The sequence below is a fragment of the Micromys minutus genome (assembly GCF_963924665.1).
Source record: "Micromys minutus genome assembly, chromosome: 33".
Taxonomy (NCBI): Eukaryota; Metazoa; Chordata; class Mammalia; order Rodentia; family Muridae; genus Micromys; species Micromys minutus.
This window is the reverse complement of record NC_137968.1, coordinates 6,696,110-6,723,169: the sequence shown is the minus strand read 5'-3', so window position 1 is coordinate 6,723,169 and position 27,060 is coordinate 6,696,110. Positions and strand designations below refer to the sequence as shown.

Sequence of the window (27,060 nt, the reverse complement as noted above, 5' to 3'; positions counted from 1 at the left end):
TTCCTATTGTTTATTTATTTGATTATCTATTGTGCTAATAATCCAACCTTTCTACAACCGTATCATTGCCTATGCTGCTGTTCTTGCCGAGAAGCTTCAGGCATAATGTCCATTTCTCATTCACACTTGATCTGGAAGGACATGAACCCTGGACACAGAGGAGAAAGTTGAAATCTACAAATTTGCCTAAAACAAAAGTGTGGCTGAATGTGTCATTTTTTTTTTGTTCAAATAGAAACACCTAAAGGACAATCCAGTATAACTAGAGAAACAAAACACCTTCGAAATGCAAATGTTCAATTCTACTAATAAAAAAAATAAGATAAAAAGAGTGTGTAGACTTTCAAGTTCTACAAAAACCTCATAGCAAAAATGATTTTTAAAAAAAAATTAATTGTTCTAAAAAAGGAAATTCTCCCACATTGAGAAATCATAAAAATATGCAATAAAATACAAATATCAGACTCTGCATTTTCTTATAATCTCTAGAATGTGATTCTGTGATAGTTTTAAATATAATTCAATTGGTTCCAGACTGTTGTTTAGCATGATGCTATACTGGGAAGAATGCATACATTTATGTGTATCATGAATACCATTAGGAATGACGTCATAATAATCAGATATACTGAAATCTTCATTTTTGTTAGCATTATATTTTCCAGCTGCTGGTTCCAGAGAATTATCACTCGACTTCTGGCTTTCCCCATATGCAGCAGAGGGCAATTTGCAAAGTCATGCAAGGGTGAAAATGGGATTGAGGTATTGTGATCTTTTTTAATGAAAAACTTTACTATTTCGGGAATTAAGGCTGAAAATGCCTCTAAAACTTGTTCATGATCGCCTAAAAACTTAAGACATGATCGTCTCCATTCATAAGTATATCATGAATTGTCAATTACTTATCAGTGACAGTAAGGTTATTTCTTCCATGCTTATTATAAATGATATATATCCATGTGAAATTTATTAATGTTAGTGTTTTCTGAAATTAAAAATAAGGCATATTACATGCAAATTTCATTTTATTCATAAAGGTGAAAATGATGGCAGAGTATTAAACCACAGGGGGAGAATCTATGAACTGTAATTCAAAGACTCAGTAGATGCTGAGGTTCCATCTGTGACTAACAACAGAACTAGACTGAAGGGACAGTCCTTTGAAGTGCCATCGTTACTGACTAATTTGTGATTTTACTGAGCCCAATGTGAGTGTGGATGTGGCTAAAAGATTCTGGGTTGAAAATTGGACATAGTACTACCTGAAGACCCAGTTATTCCACTTCTAGGCATATACCCCAAAGATGCTTCAACATACAATAAGGACACATGCTCCACCATGTTTATAGCAGCCTTATTTATAATGGCCAGAAGCTGGAAAGAACCCAGATGTTCTTCAGTAAATGAATGGATACACAAATTGTGGTACATTTACACAATTGAGTACTACTCAGCTATTAGAAACAATGACTTTATGAAATTCCTAGGAAAATGGATGGAACTAGAGAATATCATCCTGAGTGAGGTAACCCAGTCACAAAAGAACAGACACAATATGCAGTCACTGATATTTGGATGCTAGCCTCAGAAAGCTCTGAACTCCCCAGAAACAACTCACAGACTATATGAAGTTCAAAAAGAAAAAAAAAAAGAAATGCCAAAAAGTAGATGCCTCAGTCATTCTTAGAAAAAGTATAATGTGTAGAGCACCCTCTCAGAGTGAGGTACACCTAGACTTTAAATCATTAATAACTCAAGAGCTAAGAAGATAGCCTTGTGGCAATTTCTGGTAGTTAAAAATCATTATGTTTAATGTTTACACACCAAGAAAACTTGGACTACTTCCATGTTATGTTTTGTTTTACATATACTTTATGACCTTTGTAAATAGTAAGATTTCAATGCCTATTATCAAACCTTTACAAAAATCACGTACTGACAAAAATATATTTGTATATATATAAGCTAAAATGCTTTTAAAAATCTGTACATGTATCTCTGTTTTTTTTTTTTTTTTCTTTTTTAATGAAGTTGTAAGGAAAAATAGATTCCGGGTTGAAAGAACAAGCAAATTGCAGTGACTAACTTTGAGAAAGAAAGAAAAAAAATACAGAGAAACTTCAAGCTGTGGTGACAATTTGCTTTTTAAGGTTTTCTTATAAATAATGTTTACCCAAAATTCCATATAAAAAGTATGTGCACACACGCATACACACACACAGGACATGTGCATACACACATGCAGTGCCCATGTATGATTTCAAATCTCCATATTCTATGTTTCTTTTACTTCACCCTTATTTTATGGAAAAGCTAAAGGAAAAAGTGTGAAATCTGATAAAAGAGACAGTGCACTGAATACCATTTTCTCCGTCCTACCTGGTCCATCCCAGCCATCTGTCTCTATGCCAGGCTGCCCCGGTTTGTCTGAATGGCTGTCCCCATCTGATTCTGCTGGCTCCTGGATTCCTTCATCATCACCTGCAATACACCAACACAGAAAGGAGAGTTGACCAAATCCTCTGCCAGTGAGATATCGTGAAGATAATGTTCTTTCCTTGTTCCTATCATATATACCATATCATCTAATTCATTGCCAAAACCTTAATGACTTATTATTTTGATATCTCTTGTAGCTTAAAGATAAAAAACTGCCAATATTTGTCAATAAATAAAGCTAAGTACTCTATAAGCAATAAGGAATATTAGCACATATATCCTACTTGGGAGTTACTATTATACATAAGATAAAATCAGATAGAAATGTATAGTTTCCGTGAATACTATGGATGTCTCCTGAGAGGCTTTGTCTAAGGCTCACCAGTACAGATGTGGATGTTTGCAGCCAACCATCAGATGGCACAGGAACTCTAATGAAGGAGTTAGGGGAAGTACTGAAGGAGCTGAAGGGTTTTCAACCCCATAGGAAGAACAACAATATCAACCAACCAGATTCTCCCCCCCCCCCCGAGCTCTTAGTAACTAAACCACCAACCAAAGAGTAAACATGGAGGGACCCATGTCTCCAACTACATAAGAAGAAGAGGATGGCCTTGTCTGGCATCAATAGGAGGGGAAGCCCTGGGTTCTGTGAAGGCTTAATGCCCCAGTGTAGGGGAATGATAGGGTGGTGGGGCTAGAGTGGGTGTAAAGGAGCACCCTCTGGGAGGTAGGGGAAGGGGGAGTGGAATGGGAGGGTCAGAGGGGAAACGGGTAGTGAGGATAACATTTGAAATGTTAACAAACAAAATAACCAATAACAAATATTTTAAAAATCTAAAAGTTTTTGAGTTCTTTGTAACAGAGACACATTGTCTTTGGTAGATCATAAGAAAAAAGTACGGCATTCAAACACAGACCTCATGTCTGCAAAACTCTGGGAAGCTGTGTCAGCGTTCAGTACAATCAGAAAAGTGTACCAATGAAAGTATCCATTCTCTCCAGGAACTGCATTGAACATTTCCTGCGGTTCAGGGACTAAGACCCAGTAGAGTATATGCGGAAAGGGAGCTCCTTCCTGGAACTATGGAAGCCATCGACTAGAGTACATCCACAAAGGGAGATGTGAAACAAAGTCAAAGGGAGGGAAGAAATGTACAGGAGTTCAGTAACAAAAGCAGTGTTCTGATCTTCCGTGTTCTACTTCCAGGTTGCATGGAAGATCAAAGGGTATTCTGTTCTCAATTCTCAGGGCCTGAGAAGGTCAATTTCCGGTCTATATAGACAAGTAGGCTCAATGACCTGCAAGCAGTGATAGCCTTGAACGAACCTGGCTCTCAGCCTCTCAGCCTGGCTGACTGCCTGTTCCCTCCCCTTCAAGCCGCCTCCAAGTTACTCCAATACAGACGAAAGAGACACAGTTTAGAAAGCAGGGGGTTTGCTTCGCACCATCTGCCTGGAGGATCAGACTCAGACCCTGCCTTTTAATCTATTTCCGGTGTGATATCCTACATGGGAATAAACATTGACCTAAGGTCATATGCAAGCATCCCGTTGGCTGGGATAGAACTCTTAGAAGCATCCATGAACTGGGGATCTTTTCCACTGGACCCTTCTTGCTGGACTCAACTTTCCTCTTTTGTCCTGTGCTCTGGACCATCTGGCCACTCATTTCTGATTTCTGGTTGAGAGCGGCCGGTAGAAACACCAGAAGATTAGAAGATAGAGTGTAGGAGAGAAAAAGACGGGGTGCTTATCCTGCTAAAAATCTCCCTTTCCTTGGTGAGCTCTCATGGCTTGGGGCATCAGTATTAGCTCCTGTTCAGTATTCCTCAGCAGCCCCTGAATCAGCACCTGTTCCAGTTCCTCTTGGGAGAGAAAAATGGTTCTTAAGTGCTTGGATGCTTTCTAGGCTTACAAGGGCTGAGTCACTAAGACATGCTGTTTACTTTGATGGCATTGTGTCCGGCCACAGAGCATATAAAAGGGGGACTCCTACATGTGATTTCTTAAGTAGTGCAGTCAAATGGACAGAGACTTGTACCCATTATGATGAGGGATAGAAGCAGTTCGCCATGTTGCAGAAACAGAAGGCTCCTGGGGCAAAAGGGCAAGTAAACACCCTAACATTTGGGGGAATGTCTCATCTGACTTTGAACTCTGTGGATGAAAGTTTAACACTGACAAAGGCTAAACCAGAACATTTGGTGATGTAAGAGTAGATTTAGAGGTGTTTGATGCTGAGAAGTTAAAGAAGCCATCTACGCGTTCAGCACAGGACAAACTTACCCCGATCAGGTCAGTAGTGTTGAGAAATGAGAGGATGACAGGTGTCATCAGGTATTGGTTGTAAATGTTATAAAACTGCTCCAAATGAAAACATTTTAATTGAGCCAACTGAGGGCTAAAGTGAGTTTATAATTCCAAGTAGCCAACTGCTGTCATTAAATGTCACTTAACTGCCAAATCAAAACTGTAATTCTTCCTTTTAGTGTGCCCCCACATTTGGAGCAGGGTTAAATATTGATAATTTGGTTTGTGAGTGAATTGATTGGTTTCATTATATAGCACACAATACTTGAACAAGTAAATATCAGAGTATTTGAAGAGCCATTGTAAAAATAGCTAATTACACACAATTAAACACATTCTGTTTTGTAGCCCATTTAAGAAACTAGATTAAGTATAAGACACACCTAATTCAAAAAAAGTAAATCTGAGATTGTGTAATAGATTAAAAAACCCAAAGATTCTATCTTAATTACTTGTGTCTTCTAAAATAAGGACTAATAATCTAAGAAAATGGCAACAAGTCCTGTGTGAGATAATGCATATGAATGTAGAAAATAATGTGGTTCAGCATTTATTTTATATTGATTCCCATATCTTCTATGGGCCAAATGTTGAAATCATAAATACGAGTAAGGTGCAAATCTTATCATAAGGTCAGGTTTCATACTGAACCTCAACAGGGCCACCACATTGAGAGCCCTGCTCCTCCCTGTATGTTTCAACAAGTTTTATTAACACTGCCTTATCAGCTTAGGTCAGACATTAATATCCTGATCCTTCAGAAGAATAAACCAAAAGATAGAGATGTGTGAGAATTCCCAGAGACAAAGCATCGGACATGAGATTTGATTCCTTGATTCTTTGCCTCAGAAGAGTACACTTCACATGTAAGAATAGAATCTTGGGTGGCAGCTCGGTAGGAGAGTTTGTGCTTAACACAAATCAGGCCCTGGGTCAGGTCCCTACCACCAAAGAGCAGCGACAAAGGACCCGGCCGACATCATCTACAAGGCAGGCCACAAAGCCTGCAAGATATGGTCCAAGAGCCCCTTTCTCTTTTTCCCATTAAGTCCCCATTTCTTCTTTATGTTCATACACTAAGATGAACGGTTTAATGGACTTAATCTTTTTAATCTCTACTTTTAAAGGTTTCCTATTTTACCTAGCACTTAATAAAATCAACTACACATAGATGCTTGATCAATAACCAGTGCTCACTGACCAGTTGGGAAATTAGATTTTTGTCTCATTCTTCTTGACATAACCTACTGCAATATCATTACATTTGCTAATTAATTGCTTTCAGCACATTATTTCTATTTAATAACTAAAATATGTCACATTTTTCAACTTTTGGACCTTTCATCTTCTAACTTTATCTCAGGAAACTAGTTCTCATTTTTATGGTAATGTTTTTTTACCTAATTCATTTTTAATCTTCTTTACTAATGAAAAAAATGAAATGATTAAAAATAATTTAATCAAATATGAAATCTCTGAAGTATTCTTAAGAAACACTATTTTTGACCAATAATAGACACTTGCTTCTTGCCGCTCAGTATTTTATTCCCATAGAAAATTCATAAATAGAACTTTATTTTGATATTAACCCAACTGCAGCTTCTTCTCGGTTTCAATAGAGCTCACCACATTGGCTGTCTTTTGCTCAGTCCATTTTGACTCTCTTGTGTTTGAAATCAGGGCTATGGAGCGGCTTATGACAAATGTCATGAATAATCACTAGCCAAGATAATAATGAGAAGTTTGCTAATACACTGCTCCCAAAGCTTTAGCAGTAGAAAAGGGAGAGGAGCCAAGAGAAAAGGATGTCAGAAGAGAGTGACAACGCTGGGCATACATGTGGCACCCTCTAATTTCCTCTCTGAATTCTTTATTCACATACCTATGAATAGAGAGTTCAGCATATTTCCAGCAAAGCGCAAACACGCTTAACGTGAGAGCCAAAACGGGTGAGTCGTAGAAGAAAGAAACGGAATAAACGCCAAGTACTAACAAAATCTGTAATCGTTCTGAAATTATAACTATGGAGTTAAAGGTTTTTCTCCTGCAAGATTAAATGCCTTTGTTGCTCTTTTAAAAGATAGAAGTGCGGCGAGAGCCCTTCCATTTTTCTTAGTCTAGTTTTCAGAATCAATGTGAGCCCTATGGGGGAAAATTGAAGGTGTTATTGAGCATTATAATGTACAACATAAATGACCCGGGGAAATGCGCTGAAATATAGTCTTTGAAACACGGGACACAGTGCCCTGAAATATCGCATTTGGTATTGTTGACAACATGGTTAAATTAAGGCAGTGGCTTTCTTAGGCAAGCAAAAATAATTTCAAAACTGCAAACAGACACCTTTTCACTCCAAGTTAAACACTGCCATCAGAATTAAAGATGTGACGCGTCCTAAGACAGTCACTTTTTCAGCACAAAACGGCAGTGGCGTTTGAAAGCAGTCTTGTAAGCAGACAGCCCACTTCAACCCTGCTCTTTTAATCCACGTAGTCCTGTCAATATGAACCTCTTACAGAAGTTCCTGTACAATATAACTATTGAACTTCCGTGAGGAGGGGTGTGACCGGAGCCGTTAGTCATCCCTATAATGTACTTTGTAATCAGCTGAATCATCAAAGTATTTTTTAACAATGAGCAGTTCAGGAGTGACAGAAGATCTACTTTCTTGTTCACACGTGCTTATCAGAGAAGAGATATCGCACGTATGTTTTCCAGGTGCTTCCTATAGTTAGGGTACCTTCACAGAAGCCGCTCGTGAAAGATAAGGTCATAAAAGAGATGAAAAATGTGAGAGCTTCATACACTTATGGTTTTGTCATCAGACAAGATAGCTGTGGTTAAAGGGCTGGAGGAGTAAAAAACACAGAGCTGCAGCTCACGCTGAAGGACAAGGACATTAAAGTTTAACACTGAGTATGTGATCCAGTTGCCTGGCAGAGATATGGCTTAGCTAGAAAGGCCCTTTTAGTTTCAGGCTATTCAAGAAAAAAAAAATCAGGTTAATAGTAAGACTTTACTGCTCAACTACACTGGTAGGTATGCATTGAGAAACAAAGCACATGAGACAAACAATACCCCACTTACAGCAACCATGAAGGGAAACTCTAAATATATAAGCTATTTGAAAATAATGATCCAGTACGTTTGTTGTAGCCATTATGGTTCCTGGTTCAGGTTACCGTTGGATCCACTACATTGTATGAAATACAGTGTCTTGCTATGTCCAGAACAGTTTCATACAATATATAAGAATTCTCAAACACACAAGTCATCCCCTTGCTCCCTTACTTGGGTTGTCCATACTTAATATTACATTACCTTGAGAATCATTTTCAGATACCAGAATATAAAACAATTAAGCAAAAAGATGTAATTTACATAATTATCTGGTTATAATTTTAGATCCCAGTAAGAAAAATACTGAAATTATTTGTAACAACAGTCCAGGGTTAAATATATTATTTTAAGAAAAAAATTAAGCCCTAAAGATCTATAAACAGCGTATGCTACTATAGCATTAAATGTCTTATTACAGCCGGTAAGGGAAATTATTAAAATATTAATGCACAATTAACTTTTTGATGTTTTAAGGAGAATTAATGATTTTTTTAGTATCTAGAGAAGTGTTTCTCAACACAAAGGAAATGATCCTTTTGGGGGTCGAATGACCCTTTCACAGGGATCATCCCAGAGCACTTAGAAAATAAAGATATTTACATGATTCATAACAGTAGGAAATTACAGTTATGAAGTAGCGATGGAAATACTTTCATGATCGGGGGTGACCACAACATGAGGGACTGCATTAAAGGGTGACCGCATTAGGATGGCTAAGACCCAATGCTCTAGAGTATCCAGGGTTACTTAAGCCATCAGGGTTCTCTCTCAGGTGATAGAATTTCTCTAAAAGTGCAAGTTTACTAAGGATTTCGAGCATAAGGGAAATTTTCAAATGAGAGGAATTAAACCATTGTACCAACAGAACATCACTCAATAATCTTTATTCCTCATTACTTCCCTGACTGAGCACCAGAAAGGACTAAATAAATAATCAAGTATTGGGGAGGTTTACTTAATACTTTAAGAATTCCCTTCAACCCAGTCCTTTCTGCTGGGACAGACTGCCAGCTACTCTACTCCCTGGAAGACACCATTTCCAGAGGCAACCCAGAAGCTTCACTGCACTCAAGACACCACAGCTTGAAGGCCTCCCAGAAGTTCCTCTGTACACAGGACAACTGGGCAACTGATACCACAGTATGAAGACCTCCCAAGGGCTCTGTGGCATGCAGGACAATTGACCCAAAGGATTGCAAGTCTCCCTGGAGTTCTTCATGCAGGCGAACAGACCCACAGTTCATAGATCCCCCTGGAGAACTTCTTCACATAGGACCACAGCTTAACTGCTTTTCTGAACACCACACAGTTGGAAGTCCCCACAGAAGGTCTGTTGCAGCCAGGGCCTCAGGCTTACCAGGAGACCTGACACAACCCAGAGACAAAGAAGCACTCCAGACAGAATCACCCAGACCAGGAAACACCAAAGATAACCAGATGGCAAGAGGCAAGCACAAGACCACAAGCAACTAACAACAACATACATGGGCATCATCAGAGCCCAATTCTCCCACCACAGTAAGCCCTGAATACACAAAAACACCTGAAACTCAAGAAGCTGACCTAAAGTCCTATCTCATGAAATAATAGAATCCTTTAAGGAGGATATAAATAACTCACTGAAAGAAATACAGGAAAACTCAGGTAACCAGGTGGAAGCCCTTAATGAAATACAGGAAAACATAATTGAACAAGTGAAGGAATTACATAAAGCAGTCCAAGACCTAAAAGTGGAAGTAGAAACAATGAAGGAAACACAAACAGAGGCAAACCTAGAAATGGGAAACCGAGGAAAGAGGTCAAGAATTATAGATGTATCACCAACAGAATACAAGAGATATAAGAATCTCAGATATAAAAGATACCATAGAGCATACTGACACAACTGTCAAAGAAAATTGAAAAGATGAAGAACTCCTAGTCCAAAACATCCAGAAAATTTAGGACACAACAAAAAGAAAAAATATAAGAATAATTGGATTAAAGGAGAACAAAGATTCCCAACTCGAAGAACCTGAAAACATCTTCAACAAAGTCATAGAAGAAAACTGCCCCAACATAAAAATAGAGGTGGCCATAAAGGTACAAGAAGCCTACAGGAGACCAAGCAAATGGGACCAAAAAGTTCTCTTGTCACATAATAATCAAAACACTAAATGCACAGAACAAAGAAAGAATATTGAAAGCTGCAAGGGAAAAGGGCCAAGTAACATACAACGGTAGTCCTACCAGAATTACACCAGACTTCTCACCTGAAACTGTGAAATGACAGAAGAGCCTGGTCAAAGGTCATGCAGACTCTAAGAGAACAAAAATGTCAGCCCAGGCAACTAATACCAGCAACACTGTCAATCAAAGTAGATGGACAAATCAAAATATTCCAGAACAGAACCAAATTCAAGCAGTATCTATCTACAAATCAAGCACTACAGAGGATCCTAGAAGGAAAACACCAACACAAGGAAGGGATCTACACCAAAGGAAAACAAGATAATCAGCATTTCACAGCAAAGCCAAAAAGAGAGAACCACAAGCACATAAAGCCACCTACAAAACATATATTACAGGAACCAATATTCATCCATCTTTAATATCTCTCAATATTAATGAACTCAACTCACCTACAAAAGACATAAGTTAACAGACTGGATATGTTAAACAAGATCCAGCACTTTGCTACATACAAGAAACACACCTCAATATCTAAGATCGACTCTATCTCAGAGTAAAATAATGGGAAAAAGTCTTCCAAAAATGGTTCTAAGAAACAAGCTGGAGTTGCCATTCTAATATACAATCAAATAGACTTTCAACCAAAAGTTATCAAGCGTGATGAGGAAGGACACTTCATATTCATCAAAGGGAAAATCTACCAAAAAAAAAGTCTCAAATCTGAACATCTATGCCCCCATTGCCTGGCCACTTACATTCATAAAAGAAACTTTACTAAAGATCAAAACACATTGAATACTACGCAATAATAGTGGGAGAGTTTAACTCCCCATTCTCACCAATGGAAATGTCATGGAAACAGAAACTAAATAGAGACACAGTGAAACTAATAGAGGTTATGTACCAAATGAATTTAACAGATATCTACAGAAAATTTCACCCTAAAGCAAAATAATATACCTTCTTCTCAACACATCATGGTACCTTTTTCATAATCTAACATATAATTGTCACAAAACAACCATCAAGCGATACAAGAAAATAAAAATAACCCCATACATCCTATCAGATCACCATGGCCTAAGACTGGTCTTCATTAACAGCAAAAGCAACAGAAAGCCTACAGATTTATGGAAACTAAAGTGCTAAAGGAAAACTAAAGGAAAACTCATAGCACTAAGTGCCCTGGTAAAGAAATTGGAGGGATCTTACACTAGCAACTTAACAGCACACCTGAGAGCTCTGGAACAAAAAGAAACAAATTCACTTAAGAAGAGTAAAGGGCATAAAATAGTCAAACTCTGGGCCTATATCAACCAAATAGAAACAGCGAGAACAATACAAATTATCAGCCAAACCAAAAGCTAAGAATCAACAAGATAGATAAACTCCTTACCAAATTAACTAAAGGACTCAGAGGCTGTATCCAAATTAACAAAATCACCAATGAAAAGGGAGATATAACAACAGAAATAAAGAAAAATTTAAAAAGTGGCAGATCCTACTACAAAAATCTATATTCAAAAAAAAAAAAAAAAGGAAAATCTAGATGAAATGGATGCTTTTTTCAGACAGAGACCAAATTCCAAAGTTAAATCAAGAGCAGGTAAACTATCTAAACAGGCCCACATCACATAAGGAAATAGAAGTCATTAAAAATATTCCAACTAAAAAAAAGTCCAGGTTCAGATGGATTTCATGCAGAATTCTACCAGACCTTCAAATATTCTTCAAATTATTCAATAAAATAGAAACAGAAGGAATACTACCTAATTCATTTTATGAAGCCACACAAGGGCCCAACCAAAAAGGAAGAACTTTTCACAAATTTTGCTTATAAATATCAATGTAAATTACTCAATATTCTTGTAAACTGAATCCAAGACCACATCAAAACCATCATTCACCATGATCAAGTACACTTCATCCCAGAGAGACAAGGTTGGACCAATATACAAAAATCCATTAATGCAATCCACTGTATAAACAAACTCAAAGGAAAAGCACATGATCACCTCCTTAGGTTCAGAAAAAGCATTTGAAAAATGCAATACCCCATCATGTTAAAAGTATTGGAGAGATCAAAAATTAAAGGCCCATATATAAACATAATTAAAGCAATTAACTGCAAACCAACAGCTAATAGCAAATTAAATGGAGAGATACTTGAAGCAATCTCACTAAAATTGGGGACAGGACAAGGAAGCCTACTCTCTCCACATCTATATAATATAGTACTGGAAGGACTAGCTAGAACAATAGGACAACAAAAAGAGATCGATGGGATACAAACTGGCAAAGAAGAAATAAAGGTATCACTATTTGTAGATGATGTAATAGCATACATAAGCAACCCTAAAATTCTACCAGAGAACTTCTCCAGCTGATAAACAATTTTAGTAAAGTGGCTGGATATAAAATTAACTCAAATAAATCAGTAGCCTTTTTAATACAAATAATAAACAGTCTGAGAAATAAATTAGGGAAACAACTCCCTTTACAATAGCCACAAATAATATAAAATATTGTTGGGTAATTCTAACCAATCAAATGAGAGATCTGTGTGACAATAACTTCAAGTCTTTCAAGAAAGAAATCAAAGAAGACCTCAGAAAATGGAGAGAGCTCCCGTGATCATGGATTGGCAGAATAAATATAGTAAAAATGACCATCTTACCAAAGGCAGATTCAATGCAATCTCCATAAAAATCCCAACACAATTATTCAAAGACACAAAAAAAAAGCAATTCTCAAATTTATCTAGAAAGGCCAAAAAAAAAAAAAAAAAAAAAACCACCAGAATAGTGAAAACATATTTTGACAATAAAAGAACTTCTAGGGGAATCACTATCCCTGACCTAAAGCTATACTACAGAGCAATAGCGATATAAAAAACAGAAACAAAAACAAAACAAAAACAAAAACTGCATGGCATAGAGACAGGCAGGTTGATCAATGGAATAAAATTGAAGACCCACCAGAAACAAAACCACACACTTATGGACACTTGATCTTTGACAAGGAGGAAGCCAAAAATATACAATGGTAAAAAGAAAGCATCTTCAATAAATGGTGCTGGTCAAACTGGCAGTCTGCATGCAGAAAATAACATAGACCCATATTTGTCACCTTGCACAGAGACCAAGTAGATTAAGGACCTTAACATAAAAACAGATACATTCAATCTCATAGAAGGGGAAGTGGGAAAAAGCCTTAAACTCATTGGTACAGGGGAAGTTTCTTAAACAGAACTCTAATGGGTCACACAATGGATCAAGAATTGATAAATGAGGCCTCAAGAAAATGAAAAGTTTCTGTAAGACAAAAGCCATAGTCAGTAAGACAAATCAGCAACCCACTGACTGAAAAAAAAAATCTTTACTAACCCTATATCCAATGGAGGACTAATATCCAAAATATATAAAGAACTCAATAAGCTAACCAAAAAAAAAAAAGTCCAATCAAAATAATAGTCTATAGAACTTAACTGAGAATCCACAACAGAGAAATCTTGAATGGCTGAGAAGCACCTAAAGAAATATAAGAAAGTCCTTAGTGATTAGAGAAATGAAAATCAAAACAACCTTGAGATTCCACCATAGGCACATGTTGGCGAGGATGTGGAGAAAGAGAAACACTCCTCTATTGCTGGTAGGAGTGCCACTTTGTACAATCACTCTGGAGATCAATTTGGAGGCTCCTCAAAAAATTGGAAATAGATCTACCTGAAGACCCATCAATACCACTCTTGGGAATATACCAAAAAGATGTCCCACCATGCCACAGGGACACCTGTTCCACTATGTTCATACTGGCCTTATTGTGATAGCCAGAAACTAGGAATAAGCCAGATGTCCCATGACAGAAGAAAGGATACACGAAATGTGGTTCATTTATAAAGTGGAATACTACTTAGCTATTAAGATTAAGAAGATCCTGAGTTTTGCAGGCAAATGAATGGAATCAGAAAATATCCTGAGTGAAGTAACTCAGACCCAGAAGGGCATGCATGGTATGTACTCACTAATAAGTGGATATTAGCCAAGAATCAAAAAGGACAATATACCCAAGGTACAGGCCACAGAACTCAAAAAGGTCAACATGCTGAAGGACCCAAGTGAGGACACCTCACTCCCACTTGAAAGGGAGAAGAAAGCAACCACAAGAAGAGACGTAAAGAGTGACCTGGGAGGTAAAGGGGATGAGAAGGGAAGGAAGGGAACATGATATGGTAATGGGTGGGAGTAAATGAACTGAAGATCTGAGGGCCAGCAGAAAGAATGGAAACAGGAAACATTGGGAGGTAGGAGGTGGGAAGACCCTCTAGAATGCACCAGAGACCTGGAAGGTAAGAGACTTTCATAATTCAAAGGGAGGGACCCTAGATGAAATGCCCTGCAGTGGGGAGAGGGAACTTATAGAGCCCACCTCCAGCAGAAAGACAGAGCATCATGTAGTGATGGGGTTGCTATCATGCAGTCAAAACTCTGACCCATAATTGTTCTTGTCTGAAAGAACTGCAGGGAAGAAATGAACAAGAGTCTGGGGAAATGAAGGTCCAGCAACAGGCCCAAAGTGACATCCAGCTCAAGGGGAGACCCCAAGGCCTGACACTATTACTGAGGCTATTGGGCTCTCATAAAAAGGGACCTATCATGACTGCTCTCTGAAAGACCCAACAAGCAGCTGAAAGAGTCAGGTGCAGATATTTACACCCAACCAATGAATAGAAGATGCTGACCCCTGTGGTTGAATTAGAGAAAATCTGGAAGAAGCTGAGGAGGTGGGGAACTTTGTAGGAGGATCAGCAGTTTCAGTTAACCTGGATCCCAGAGATCTCTCAGTCGCTAGATCTGATATGAGGCCCACACCACATATACAGCGGAGGACTGCCGGGTCTGGATTCAGTCAGAAGATGCACCTAACCCTCAAGAGACTGTATAGGTCCCAGGTAGGCTAGAGGTCTGGTGGGGTGGGTGGGGTGAGGACATCCTTGTGAAGATGGGGGCAGTGGGAGTGAAAAGGGGTTATAGGATTTGGAACAGTCAGAGGGTGGACCAGAAGGGGTATAAAATCTGGTGTAAAAACAAACACACAACAAAAGAAAGAAAAAGAGGTAAATGATAATAATAAAGAAAAAGTATTAAGATTAACTTACTTTTACTTTACAGGTGAGATCAATTCACCTATATGTCTTTATGTTCACCACAGAGAGTTGTGAGTCAGCCACATGTGTTGGGAACTGAATTTTTACCTTTTGCCAGCACAGTAGGTGTGATAATCACCAAGTCATCTCTCCAACCCTGAGAATTTAAACTGTTTCTCCAATAAATCTCTTTCAACGTTTAAACTTAAATAATTTCTATTGACTTTCCCCCCTTTACTACCAAAACAAACTCCCAATGGCAACTAGCATCCATCAGAGATTCTACTTAAATGACTAAATGACACATCTCTTGTCCAAAGGAGCACTGAGGTCTATAGACAGAATGGCTGCTTGCAACTATATGAACCTGTTTACTGATGTGAAGGCTCACAAATACTCAAGAACATGGGGCATTTGTCTCTCAGGGTCTGTGTTTGAGTTTGTTGTCCTCAAGTTTCAAGTTTACCATGCTCTTTATGAAGTTACCATTACTACCACGGAGAATGCAGTCAAAGCGGACTTTCTGTTTGCATCTGAATCTCCAAAAAGCCCCACGCAGTCTATAAGAATAAAGGGCTCTACTGATTTGAGAAAGTGGTGGTGTTTGAACAGCCCTCTCCAGAGAATCTCATTCTTTACCCTGTCCATACTCAGGGCCAGCTCCATTCGTATATCTTAAAGGATATGATGAAAAAGCAAGCACGTGTCATCAGCAGACTTCCGGTGTTACACTATACTCACAAATGCAGGTACTTTATCCAGCCCCACTTTTATTTATTTATTTATTTATTTATTTATTTATTTATTTATTTATTTATTTATTTATTTATTTATTGGATATTCTCTGTATTAACAATTCAGGTGTCTGTCTTAGTCAGGGTTTCTGTTCCTGCTCAAACATCATGACCAAGAAGCAAGTTGGGGAGGAAAGGGTTTATTCAGCTTACACTTCCACATTGCTGTTCATCACCAAAAGAAGTCAGGACTGGAACTCAAGCAGGTCAGGAAGCAGGAGCTGATGCAGAGGCCATGGAGGGATGTCACTTACTAGCTTGCTTCCCCTGGCTTGCTCAGCCTGCTTTCTTATAGAACCCATGTCTACCAGCCCAGGGATGGCACCACCCACAATGGGCTGGGCCATGGGTGGCTCCACCCACAATGGGCTGGGCCCTTCCCCCTTGATCACTAGTTGAGAAAATGCCTTACAGCTGGAGCTCATGGAGGCATTTCCTCAACTGAGGTTCTTTTTTCTGTGATTAACTCCAGCTTGTGTCAAGTTGACACAGAACCAGCCAGTACACCCTCCCATTGCCTCCATGAAGGTGGTCACTCTCCCAACCTCCCTCTTCTACCTCAGTGCCTTGGCATTCCCCTACCCTGGGAAAACGAGACTTTGCTGCAAGCCACACTTACAGTGTGAGGCCTAAGATAAAACCAGTAGGTAATGTGTATTTACAGAGATCATAACTACAAAAGATGAAGGCCCCCCTCTTTAGAATTTAATTGTAGACAATTAATTCTAGCACCATAGTCAAAAGTTACTTCCAGAGATTAAAAAAATAGGCCTTACCAAAACATCAACAACAAAACAGACAACAATTTTCCAGAAAATTAGGGCCGAAAATGTGGACAACCATGGAGGGGTTGCTATGTTCAGCTATCAGGAAACAGAGACATAGCAGGGTTTGCATCCCACAAGGTGTATAATTTCTGGCCTAATGAAAGAGTTAACATCTTGCGGATACACATGAAGAGACACACACACTAACATACATGTGCATTTACATATATTCACATGGACATAAAAATATAGTAAATGACTTTTTAAACTGTAAGGGATAACATTTATTTATGCCAATAAGCCTAGTTTGTTCCTGTTGATATTTTTTAAGATGTTGTGTGTGTGTATATATATATGTATGTATGTATGTATGTGTGTGTGTGTGTGTGTGTGTGTGTGTGTGTGTGTGTGTATGAATAGACTGTTGTTTTCTCCAGACAGACCAGAAAAGGGCATTGGATCCCATTACAAATGGTTGTGAGGCACCATGTGGCTGCTGGGAATTGAACTCAGGTCCTCTGGAAGAGCAATCAGTGCTCTTAACCTATCAGTCCTCTCCCTAGTCCCTATTGGTATTTTTAAGTATCTTTTCTCTCTATCTTCTGGCTAAACTAAAGTTAACATTAAATTTTTATTTTCTCAGATTTTTTTTTCAATTCTCTTGCTTTTTCTTTTGTGTATGGCAGTGCAGAGTGGATGTCAAAGAACATATTAAAGGGGTGGTTCCTCTGCCATGAAGGTTCCGGGGATCAGTGTGCACACCTGTGTGAGCATGTGCACGTGACAGTGTACCTGTGGAGGTCATAGACCAACTGAGAGGCGTTGATTCTCTCCTTTCCCTATTTGGGCTCTGGGGATCATGCTTGGGTCTTCAGGCTTCGAGGCATGCGCCTGTACCTACTGTTCTCTCTAGCTGGTTTTCCATGGTAGCATTTGCTGTTCCAAATTTCCAGTTATGTATTTCCCTCTCCGATCTCTCCCCTTTCATTTTCGGGTCCTTGCATTTATCACCATTCGCTGTACTTCTGGATACATCTGACCCTCATCTTTTCCTCTGGAGTCAAAGATAAAACTGTTTTCATTGCTCTCTGTACACACCAGTTTCTCGCCACCCGATTCTCTTCCTTAAGCCTGGATGTCAGTTCCTTCTTACCTACTTATGCCTACATGGCAACTGATTCCAGTTCCAGTGCCACATTCTTAAAGACGGCTCCTCTAACGTCCTTACTAGGTCAGCCTACCTTTGAGCAGCATGCTAGAAATGTCTGCTCCTAGAGCGTACCCTTACTTTTTGTATTCACAGCATGTTTGTCTCACAATGGCTGAATTTTTTTTTCAATAAAAAATAATCTATCAGTTCTGCAGGAGTAAATTCTGAGTGTACTGACTACCATTTTGCTGGCTTGTTTTACATTTATTTAATGTATGTATGTGCATGCTGTGTGTATACTGTTTGTGTGTATCTGTGTGAAAATGTGTGTGTCTGTGTGAATGTGTGAACCACAGCATGTATGTTGCAATCAGAGAGAAATTCGTAGGTGATAGTTTTTTTTTTTTTCTTGTATCATGTATGTTCCTGAGAACATACATGTGGTTTAGCATGAGGGCAGGCATTCTTACCTCCCGAGGTAACCATCTGGTACTAACACTGTGTTTTAAGTCATTTGCTTTTCCAGAAATCAAGCAAAATGAACACAAACTATGCATTTTCCATAAGCTCTCAGCAATAAGAAGAAGTAGGTCTAGACACACACTCACCCAAAGGATAATAAATTTCTCCTAATGCCTTATTAAGGATGACTTATAAAACTCAGTGTGGACCTCAGAACATAAGCTGAGTTCTCTTGAGGCTGCTTCCAATAGTCTATACTTGGAGTGAAACCTGGGCCTAATGACGTTTGTGTATCTTTGTGTGGGAAAATGTTTCTAAAAAAAAAAATCCCAGGTCATGTCAGATTTATGTTCTCTCAGATTCTCATCTAGCTTTCAACTTAAGAGATTGTCTGAAACATGTTATCACAAGGTCTGCTCGGGCTCCCTTAAGGCTGAGTCCTCCCACATCCCCTCCTGCCACAGTGCTAGAAGGAGATCCTTGGCTGCTGCTGATAACACCAGGAAAACACAGACAGTACCCACAACATCTTCCAGATATTCAGAAACATGGGGGACCAATCTGCTCCCCACAGTACTTTAAAAGCTGGGAGTTTCCTGACTCTCCCCAGGTTCTTTGGACTCTGAGAGTTTATTCAAACTTGATAGGTTTGGGATTTAGGCAGTGACTTTAAATATAGATTGGAAGAATTTTATTGAAACCTGAAGCCAGATTTAACATTCATAACCTCTGTTGTCTGCTGTGAATTTACATCCATCAACTGTGCTTATGAAAGGGGTGATTTGCATCTGTGAGACCTGACAATGTAGGTGCCACTCACTAAAAAGAACATAAATTGAGGATTATTGGAAGATAGTAGCTTGGGACAACTGAAGCTAAAACTTTGCCCCACTCAGAGAAAACAGACCTTTGAACCCTGAGTGAGGGCCAGAACACCCTTGCTGAGCCAATTCACAGTTCTGCCCAGAGTGCTGAGGGATTTGGGCAATGTAGTCAAACCAGCAATCACCCACATTTATTTAAATTATTTGAGTTTCAGATTTGCTTACGTTGGACTGTTCTGGGTTTATAATTTCATATAAAAGTAATTCAACAATTGTAAAGTTAACCACGAAGGAGAATGCGCACACGTCTTATCTGTTTAGTATGAAATATGAACATAGCAATCGTAACACATAATTTTCAAAATGTCTTTTCATTAACGATATGATATTTTGGGGGTCACCTTAAAGGCTTCGACGCAAATAATTTTACTGTTGAGAAAACATATCGTCCTTTCTAAAGCGGGTGGACTTTTTTTTGTCTTGTTCATATACTATACTGTAGAGTTATTGTTTCTTCCTAAGAATGACTACACGGAGGGGGGGGGGATGACTTAAATTAGGGGCTTTTAGGGGCTACTGGAAACACCTAAAGCCTGTGAGCATGACCCTCTTTAGGACTTGTAGTAATAGAAGACCCAGTGCCTGAATTGGCTATCTTTTGTAGCCAAGTGAAGCATCCAGTGATGGGACCAAGACACCAACCCAGTCAGAAAACCATCAATCTAAAACCTGTTCTGCCCGCAAGATGTTTTATGGCCAATAGTGGCTCAGAGCTTATGGGAGTGACCAAACAATTACTAATTCTAATGAGGCCTATAAGAGAAGAGGGAGCCCATAGCCTACATTGTCTGGACGGCTATGAGCCTGAAGGCTGATGGTACAGAAACCTACGGCAAAACCAAAGAGTACTGGCCAAAAAAAACAAGAAGTAAAGAATCAATAAATAAAATGTTTCCTCACAGTGCTCAGCTGTACTCATGTAATCATAGATAACTGTCATGTTTAGTCATCACCAGAAAGAGATCTCCTCCAGCAGCTGATGGGGAGAAAGACCCACAGAGCTCGAGGTGAGGAAGAACTGTTGGAGATAGAGGGGTTAAGGACATAAGGAGGACACTGCCACTGCCCACAGAATCAATTAAGCAGCGCTCGCTCATAGCAGCTCTCAGAGACCAAAGTGACAATCTCAGCCCACATGGGTACTCTACATATATGCTGTGACTTTTAGCATGGAGTGCTTTTGTGGGACTCCTGATAGTGGAAGTAGAGGTGACTCGGAGTCTTTTGCCTACTCTTGGGATCCTTTCCCTCCTACTGTGTTACCTCATCCAGGCTTGATACGAGGGTTTGTGCCTAGTTTGATTGTGTCTTGTTATGCCACAGTTCAGTGATGTCCCTGAGGAGAAAGAGCAGAGGAGCTGATGTAGAGGAGATGGGGAGGTTCAGATTGGAACTGGGCGAGGTACCCAGGAGAGGTTGCCACTGGGATGTGTTTCACAAGAGAAAAATGAATAAACAGAAAAAAGTACCAATGACTAATCTACTGGTCTTAGCCACAGTTGTCAGCTTCCGGGTCAGAGCACAGAAATGCAGAATAGAGCCTAAGGCAGGCAGGTGCAGACTGAGGAGCATCCCATCACTAACCCAGGCTTCTCTGTGCACACACATTGTGTGCATTCCTTTGTTTTAGTTAAGCATTCTAAGAGACAAGAATGATCTTTATGGACCTCTCCTTCTGACTTTAAAATATGCATTAAGACCATCCACATACAACAATGCTCACATATTCAAATCAGGCTCTATAGATTTCCAGTGTTGGCTAGCTATCTTGGAGTGCAATTTGCATAGATAAAAAAAAAAAAAACCCAAAAGTTTGTCCAAGACCCCCAAGTAGAGAGCCATATGCTAATTCCGGGGCAACAATAGAAATAGCATCAAATCTCATTGTCAGACCCTTGGAGGATGGAGGATGGTCTTGTGTGACTCAGCTGGTGATTTCTCCCTTGATAAATCGATGCCTTTAATCCTTAAAAGGATCTCCTCTTCTCACTGTCAGAAATATATAATCACAGGCTACTGTCTGTGCATTTCTCCTTTTCCATCTCAGCTATGTGCATAAGACTCGGTAAGATACAGCCACTGTCAGGTTTCTGAAGAGTTCCTTGTCTAATCTTCCTACCCCTCCAGATCTTTGATACAGAACCTGTTAGAATGGATTGCTTTCTTTTCCAGTTCCTGTGTTTATCTCGCTTCCTCTCTCGCCATCTGCTGAACCGCATTTCCTTCAGGAGAGCAAAAAGTTTTCCCAGTGCCCTAGAGCTCTGCCTGCAAACAATGCCTCCTTCCTCTCTTCCTTCCTTCCTTTCCCTGCCTTTTACTTAGGTTTATTTTGTGTTAAGGTCAAACTGCTTTAAAAGAGTTCAATCTGCAAACATTTCCATGCGGCTGAAATTCCTCTCCAGATAGTTGTGATGAACTTGAAAACACCCTATTCCTTTATTACTGGCTTCAGCCCAAGCACACACACTCTGGTGTGGTGTCTCTGTTTCTTTGAGTTGTCTTCGACAAGAGGACAAGAAGCAGACAGCAAGAAACTGTGTCCTATTCTATGTTACCATACAAGGTGACATAACAGTTGGTCCCAAGGACTTTCAATATAGTGCACCCAACACTGATGCATCCTTTCTAGGTACTGAAATGCTGTTTTTTATTCACTAAGCTTCCAAAGAGACACTAAATTATAGGGAGTTTTAAAGTACTTTTCTCACTCATTTACTTAATCCCTGTTATCTTTTGGTTTTTCTAAAATTCCATGTGTGTGTGTGTGTGTGTGTGTGTGTGTGTGTGTGTGTGTGTGTGTGAAAATTCCATATATATATATGTGTGTGTGTGTGTGTATGTGTGTGTGTGTGTCTGATGAATATATATAAGGGTGTTGTTTTGCTAGTTTCTTAGAAAGCCCATTTTAAAATATAATGTGATAGTAAGATTTAGACTTTCTTAGATGTTTCCAGTTCCTTCTAAAAGAACTATTTAAGAATATATCTTTCTTGCCCTCCTCATTTTAATTTGGTTTTAACCTTCAGTAGTTCTGAGCTTTGACCAAGGTAACAAACCTATGGAAGTTAACCTGAGAGCGACATCTACCCTGCTTGGCTGTGAGCTGATTTAAAAAATGATATATGGGCAACAAACTGATGATTTTTGAAGACAAACAGAAAACGGAGGTTGTTCTTACCAATACTATAACTACTACAGTTGGTGCACAGTCTCAATACTGATCTGTCTAATCTTAGGGAGAAAAGTGCAGAGGCAGCAATCTGCATTTATTGTTTATTGTTAATCTGCATCTAGCTATTTTTATCTGACCTTCTAGGAACAACAAAAAAAGTGTCTGACTTTATTACTATAATTAAATTCATCATATCACGGCTCTCTACATTTCCCTCCACACTTTCTATGTTTAGGGCTACCGGAGATAAAGATTATCCCATCAGGTACTAGATGGGCAAATACCTAATGCTGCCTGTTGCTTCTCAAATGATAACAAAAACACTGATAAAATTTTACATACTAACAAGAAAATGCAAATTTTTGTGTGAGAAGATTAAGAGCTTTGAAACCTATTTGATTTAAATGCACTAAATAGTAAGGCAGAAGCAGGAAACCCCTTGGAAGTCACTTGGGATGCTTAAAGATATAACGTAGAGGAGACACTGCTATTTTTAAGAATTGCTTTCTATAGCTGGAACATTTTCTCCTAAACCCTAAATGCAACCAACAGTTAACTTGCAGGCATGTGAACCAACTTAATTCATATGGTTAAAGGTAATTGGCTGCACAGGGATTAGCTACCAAAGTTTTTTCATACGTATACCTTTTACTGAAACAGAAAAGAAATCTTGTTAGTAGACACAAATGCTAGGCAAATGTTGGGGTGCTACTCAAGTGGACGCAAATGCTAGGCAAATGTTGGGGTGCTACTCAAATACAAATGAAAGCGAAGAAGACCAAAATGAACAGACTTTAAACATAATCAGGATTTGATTGAAAATTTTTTTTTTTTTTAAGAAACACTGAATCTTCATTTAGCCCAAAAACATCACCAAGAAAACAAAGAAATTAAAAGGGACTTACAAATAAGAAGTTCTCTTTTATATTATTCAGCTAAATTTAATGATTAATTAATTCAATGTCTAGATTAAAACTGGAAAGGCCAATCAATAATATATAAGCAAAATATCAGGAGATGATTAAATAGATGATTCTTCTTCCTAGGACTATGAACATTCAGAACAAACAGCAAATCTAAATCTTCCAAATCAAAAAAGCTTCGTGACCTTTCAAAACCTTACATTTTAAAGCAGCGAATGAATTTTCTAAATTGTAATAAAATGGTCTTCACAGTAATTTTCATTCCTGCTGTTACAAGCATACTGCTTCCTTAAAATAAGGATGTCACTGAAAAGGATCAAATACCTCCCAAGCTTTCTGTGTTTAGCTGGACAAAAAGAAAGATACTTTATAATACAAGAGTATATCAAAAATTCTACCAGATGAATGCTGATCATGTCTTACCAAATTCAAATTCATTTTGAAAACTAACTTAAAAAAATTGCACATGTGCAATTCTGGTATTCATTTCAGAGGAAGAAAATGAAATGAGATTGTCATATTCAAAATACAAAACTAAGGAAAACAAATCTCCTAGGAGATGCTTTCATATTCAACTCCTATAGAACACTACATTGTCACAATGTCACATAACTGGTAAAATCTGTCATTTTCACTTTGTTGACACTTTTGTCTTGATCTGGGTTCTGAGGTGAGGTAAGTGGACGAAACTTTTTTTGGTCCTTATATTTAAAATATTAAATTCAACAAACAAACAAACAAACAAGCAACAACAACAACAACAAAAACCCTTTGATTTGTTTTGCCAATCAAAAACCAATTCCATAATATCCCTGCCCTTTCTTCTCTTCTATAAGTATAGGGTTGTTGAAATGTTCCCTTTTCTCCCTAATAATTGTCTTTTAAAATATTGTGACCAATTCCAAGTAAAAGCCATGATGTGGGGGTTTCTAAAGCAGCTAGAAGGAATGTCATCAGGATGTCAAGGGTGTGCTGTTTATCATGAGATAAAAACACAGGACTCTCCATTCTATTTCTGCTTCCTTAAAGAATCATGGCTTCTCAGTCCTCACTGTGGGATAGCCTATGCGAGGAAAACTGGGTGCTCTTAAAATGCATTATAACAACAAATGAACAAAAACTGGGCCCAGGAAAACCCGAGGTTTGCCAAGGAACAATGTCATACAAAGGGAGGGAGGAGGAGAGAAGGGAAGCCAGGTCCATGCCAAGCAAAGCTGGGGGCTGCTCAATCAGCCCTATCGGCGCTCTATCAATGTCTCCACTCCAGCCAAATCCAGGAAAAACAAGGAGTCAAAGATTCAGGTCAATAAGCTTATAGGCGATTTGCACAAACAGCTCCCCCAGCAAGGAAACAGCAAAGTCATATTGGCTTTTTGTTCTTTCGCTCCTTCTCTTTGAACTCTCTGATCCAAACACACCCTGGAAATGTCAATGCTATATGCAAGAATTTAAGGAGCTGAGCTTCTTAATCCCATTAAGAAAAAAAAAAAAAGGAAAAACTTTGCAAACACCCCCTTCCTTAGTCAGCTCAAAGAGGTTACAGCAGACCTGCCTTCTGCAGATTCTGGTTTTGTTACCCTGCGTCTCCAGGAAAGCTAGTGCCAAACACAGAAAGAACCCAGATGAGTGGGAGATAGAAACACACATATTTATTTGCTGAGAGGAAAAAAACATAGACAAAGAAACTGAAAGATGTAGTAACATGAATATTTCAGTTGAGTAGAGCTGAAAAAAAGAAGCAGAAACCTCACATGGTTTGAAGACAGGTAGAAAAGATGAACGCTAAGAATCTAGGCTTAGGTTGCTATATAAAGTCCAAGAAAGAAACACACACCCCCTACCCCCGAGCTGTTACTGATTTTTAAACCAAATTACAAAAGCTGATAGAGGAGAGGAGGAAAGGTGAGGGACATCTCAATGGGTTTAGCAAGCATTGCCTTAAGCGTAGTCATGAAGCCGGTGGTTCCAATTGGCTCAGATTTGCCAGCTTCCTACACTTAATTTTCCTTCTTCAAGGACGTGGGAATCTGTCAAAAAGACTGACCCAACTATGCTAAGGGGGAAAGGAGCAAGGTGACACAGGTTGTCCCCAAACACCCACCAAGTGCTACTGTGGAATTTATATTAATGAGCTACAGATGGAGTCTCATCAAGGTCTTGGCTAAAAGGAAGGTTCTGATTGGGAGATATGTATTTTTGACAGCTTCTCCAATGTACATGTCTCAGTTTCCTGCGCCACCTTCATTTTCTGCAGATTATTAGTCACCAGGCAAATGCAAAGTACCTCCTGCCTGTGCATCTTCTCCAGCATCCTCATACATCCAATCTCCTTCCAAGGTCCCCTTCCCTAGCCTACCCTCAGTGACAGGCTCCAACAAAAGTTCCTGGAGCAACAAGTTTCTACCACAGGCTCCCTGCTGCCCTTTGTTGGCTGTATCTAATGCTAGCCTCTCAGGTGTACACAGAGAAATAGGATCTAGAAGCCCAGTCTGCCTTATCCTTCACTCTTTATAAAGGCAAGCATGTCCCCAAAGATATAAGGTCACTCCACCATCCTACCTTGTCCTGAATTGAACTCTATTGACTTTATCTGTGAAACAGGACTGGTAACCTGATTCATTATCTTTTTTGTTGTTGTTGTTGTTGTTGTTGTTGTTTTTAGTTTAATTTCAGGACTACTTCTAGGGCTAATGCTGACTCCAACACTGAGTAACCCGGGCTCTATTGCACTCACTTACCGGAGCTTACAATGTCCCATTTGAGAAGACTGCTTAAGATATTCTTTCCTCTTCTAAATATTACTTATATCAACATTTGAACATGTGAGAGCATCCATCATCATCCAACCTGCTCTCTTATTTTAGGGATTTCTGCTTTGCAGTCTTTTGTCAACCCCAATCCTCCCCAGTGACTCACAGATGTCCACACTATTAACTCTGCCCTTCTTTATCTAAACATAGGAAAAGAAGGAGAGGGTTTCTGTCCACTAATATTGAGGCTGCTAGTATTATATTCCTTCTTAGCTTGTTTAGCAAGCATAAGATCACAGAGCAATTTCTAAAACTCAAAAGTAACTTCCCCCGATCATCGTTATTGACAACGCAGCTGCTAGTTGACACAGTCTCTTCCAGATACCTTTTCCATAGCTCAGCAACTTACCCCATCACAGTGACACCCGTCCCACACATCCTGTTCACACATCCTGTGATATGCTCCTACGATGTATCCCAAAACATAGTTATTTCGCTTCGGTCATTAATGAACCTAAATATTCCAGTAAGGAACCCCAGTTTTACTAATTATTAACACTAGGCTAAGCTTTACACATGTATATATATGTATATATATATATATATATATATATATATGTGTGTGTGTGTGTGTGTGTGTGTGTGTGTGTGTGTGTGTGTGTGTGTGTGTTCTTGGTTTTCCACATTAAACAGAGATAAGGAAGTGAAATAACTCAGACAAATAATTCAGCACCACAGGAAGTAGGTAGCACTTATGGGCCCAGTATGGACGCCTTAGTCATCTGTAAATTCCAGGAAATAATTCTTGCTTGTTTCCTTCCTGTCACAGATGCAGGGAAGGCAAAAAGCCAAGCAGCTTAGGACAAAAGAAGATGTTATGACCTGAGCCATCTTGTTACATTTTGTTTAACATTTTAAAATATCAGAATCCGGAACCAGTTGGATGGAGCGTCTTACGGTAAACGGGT

The 27,060-nt window shown here is 39.0% G+C and overlaps 1 protein-coding gene across 2 annotated transcripts in view; it reads right to left on the bottom strand.

Moving 5' to 3' along the window:
- The window catches only part of ZFPM2 (zinc finger protein, FOG family member 2), a gene marked incomplete at its 5' end in the record, with an annotated part of 432,774 nt that overhangs the window by 305,442 nt on the left and 100,272 nt on the right, over positions 1-27,060 (bottom strand). For both annotated transcript variants that reach the window (XM_080909373.1, XM_080909374.1), the window contains one exon: positions 2,380-2,481. In XM_080909373.1, coding sequence (XP_080765499.1) covers positions 2,380-2,481 — 102 coding nt within the window. The remainder of the gene's footprint in view (positions 1-2,379; positions 2,482-27,060) is intronic.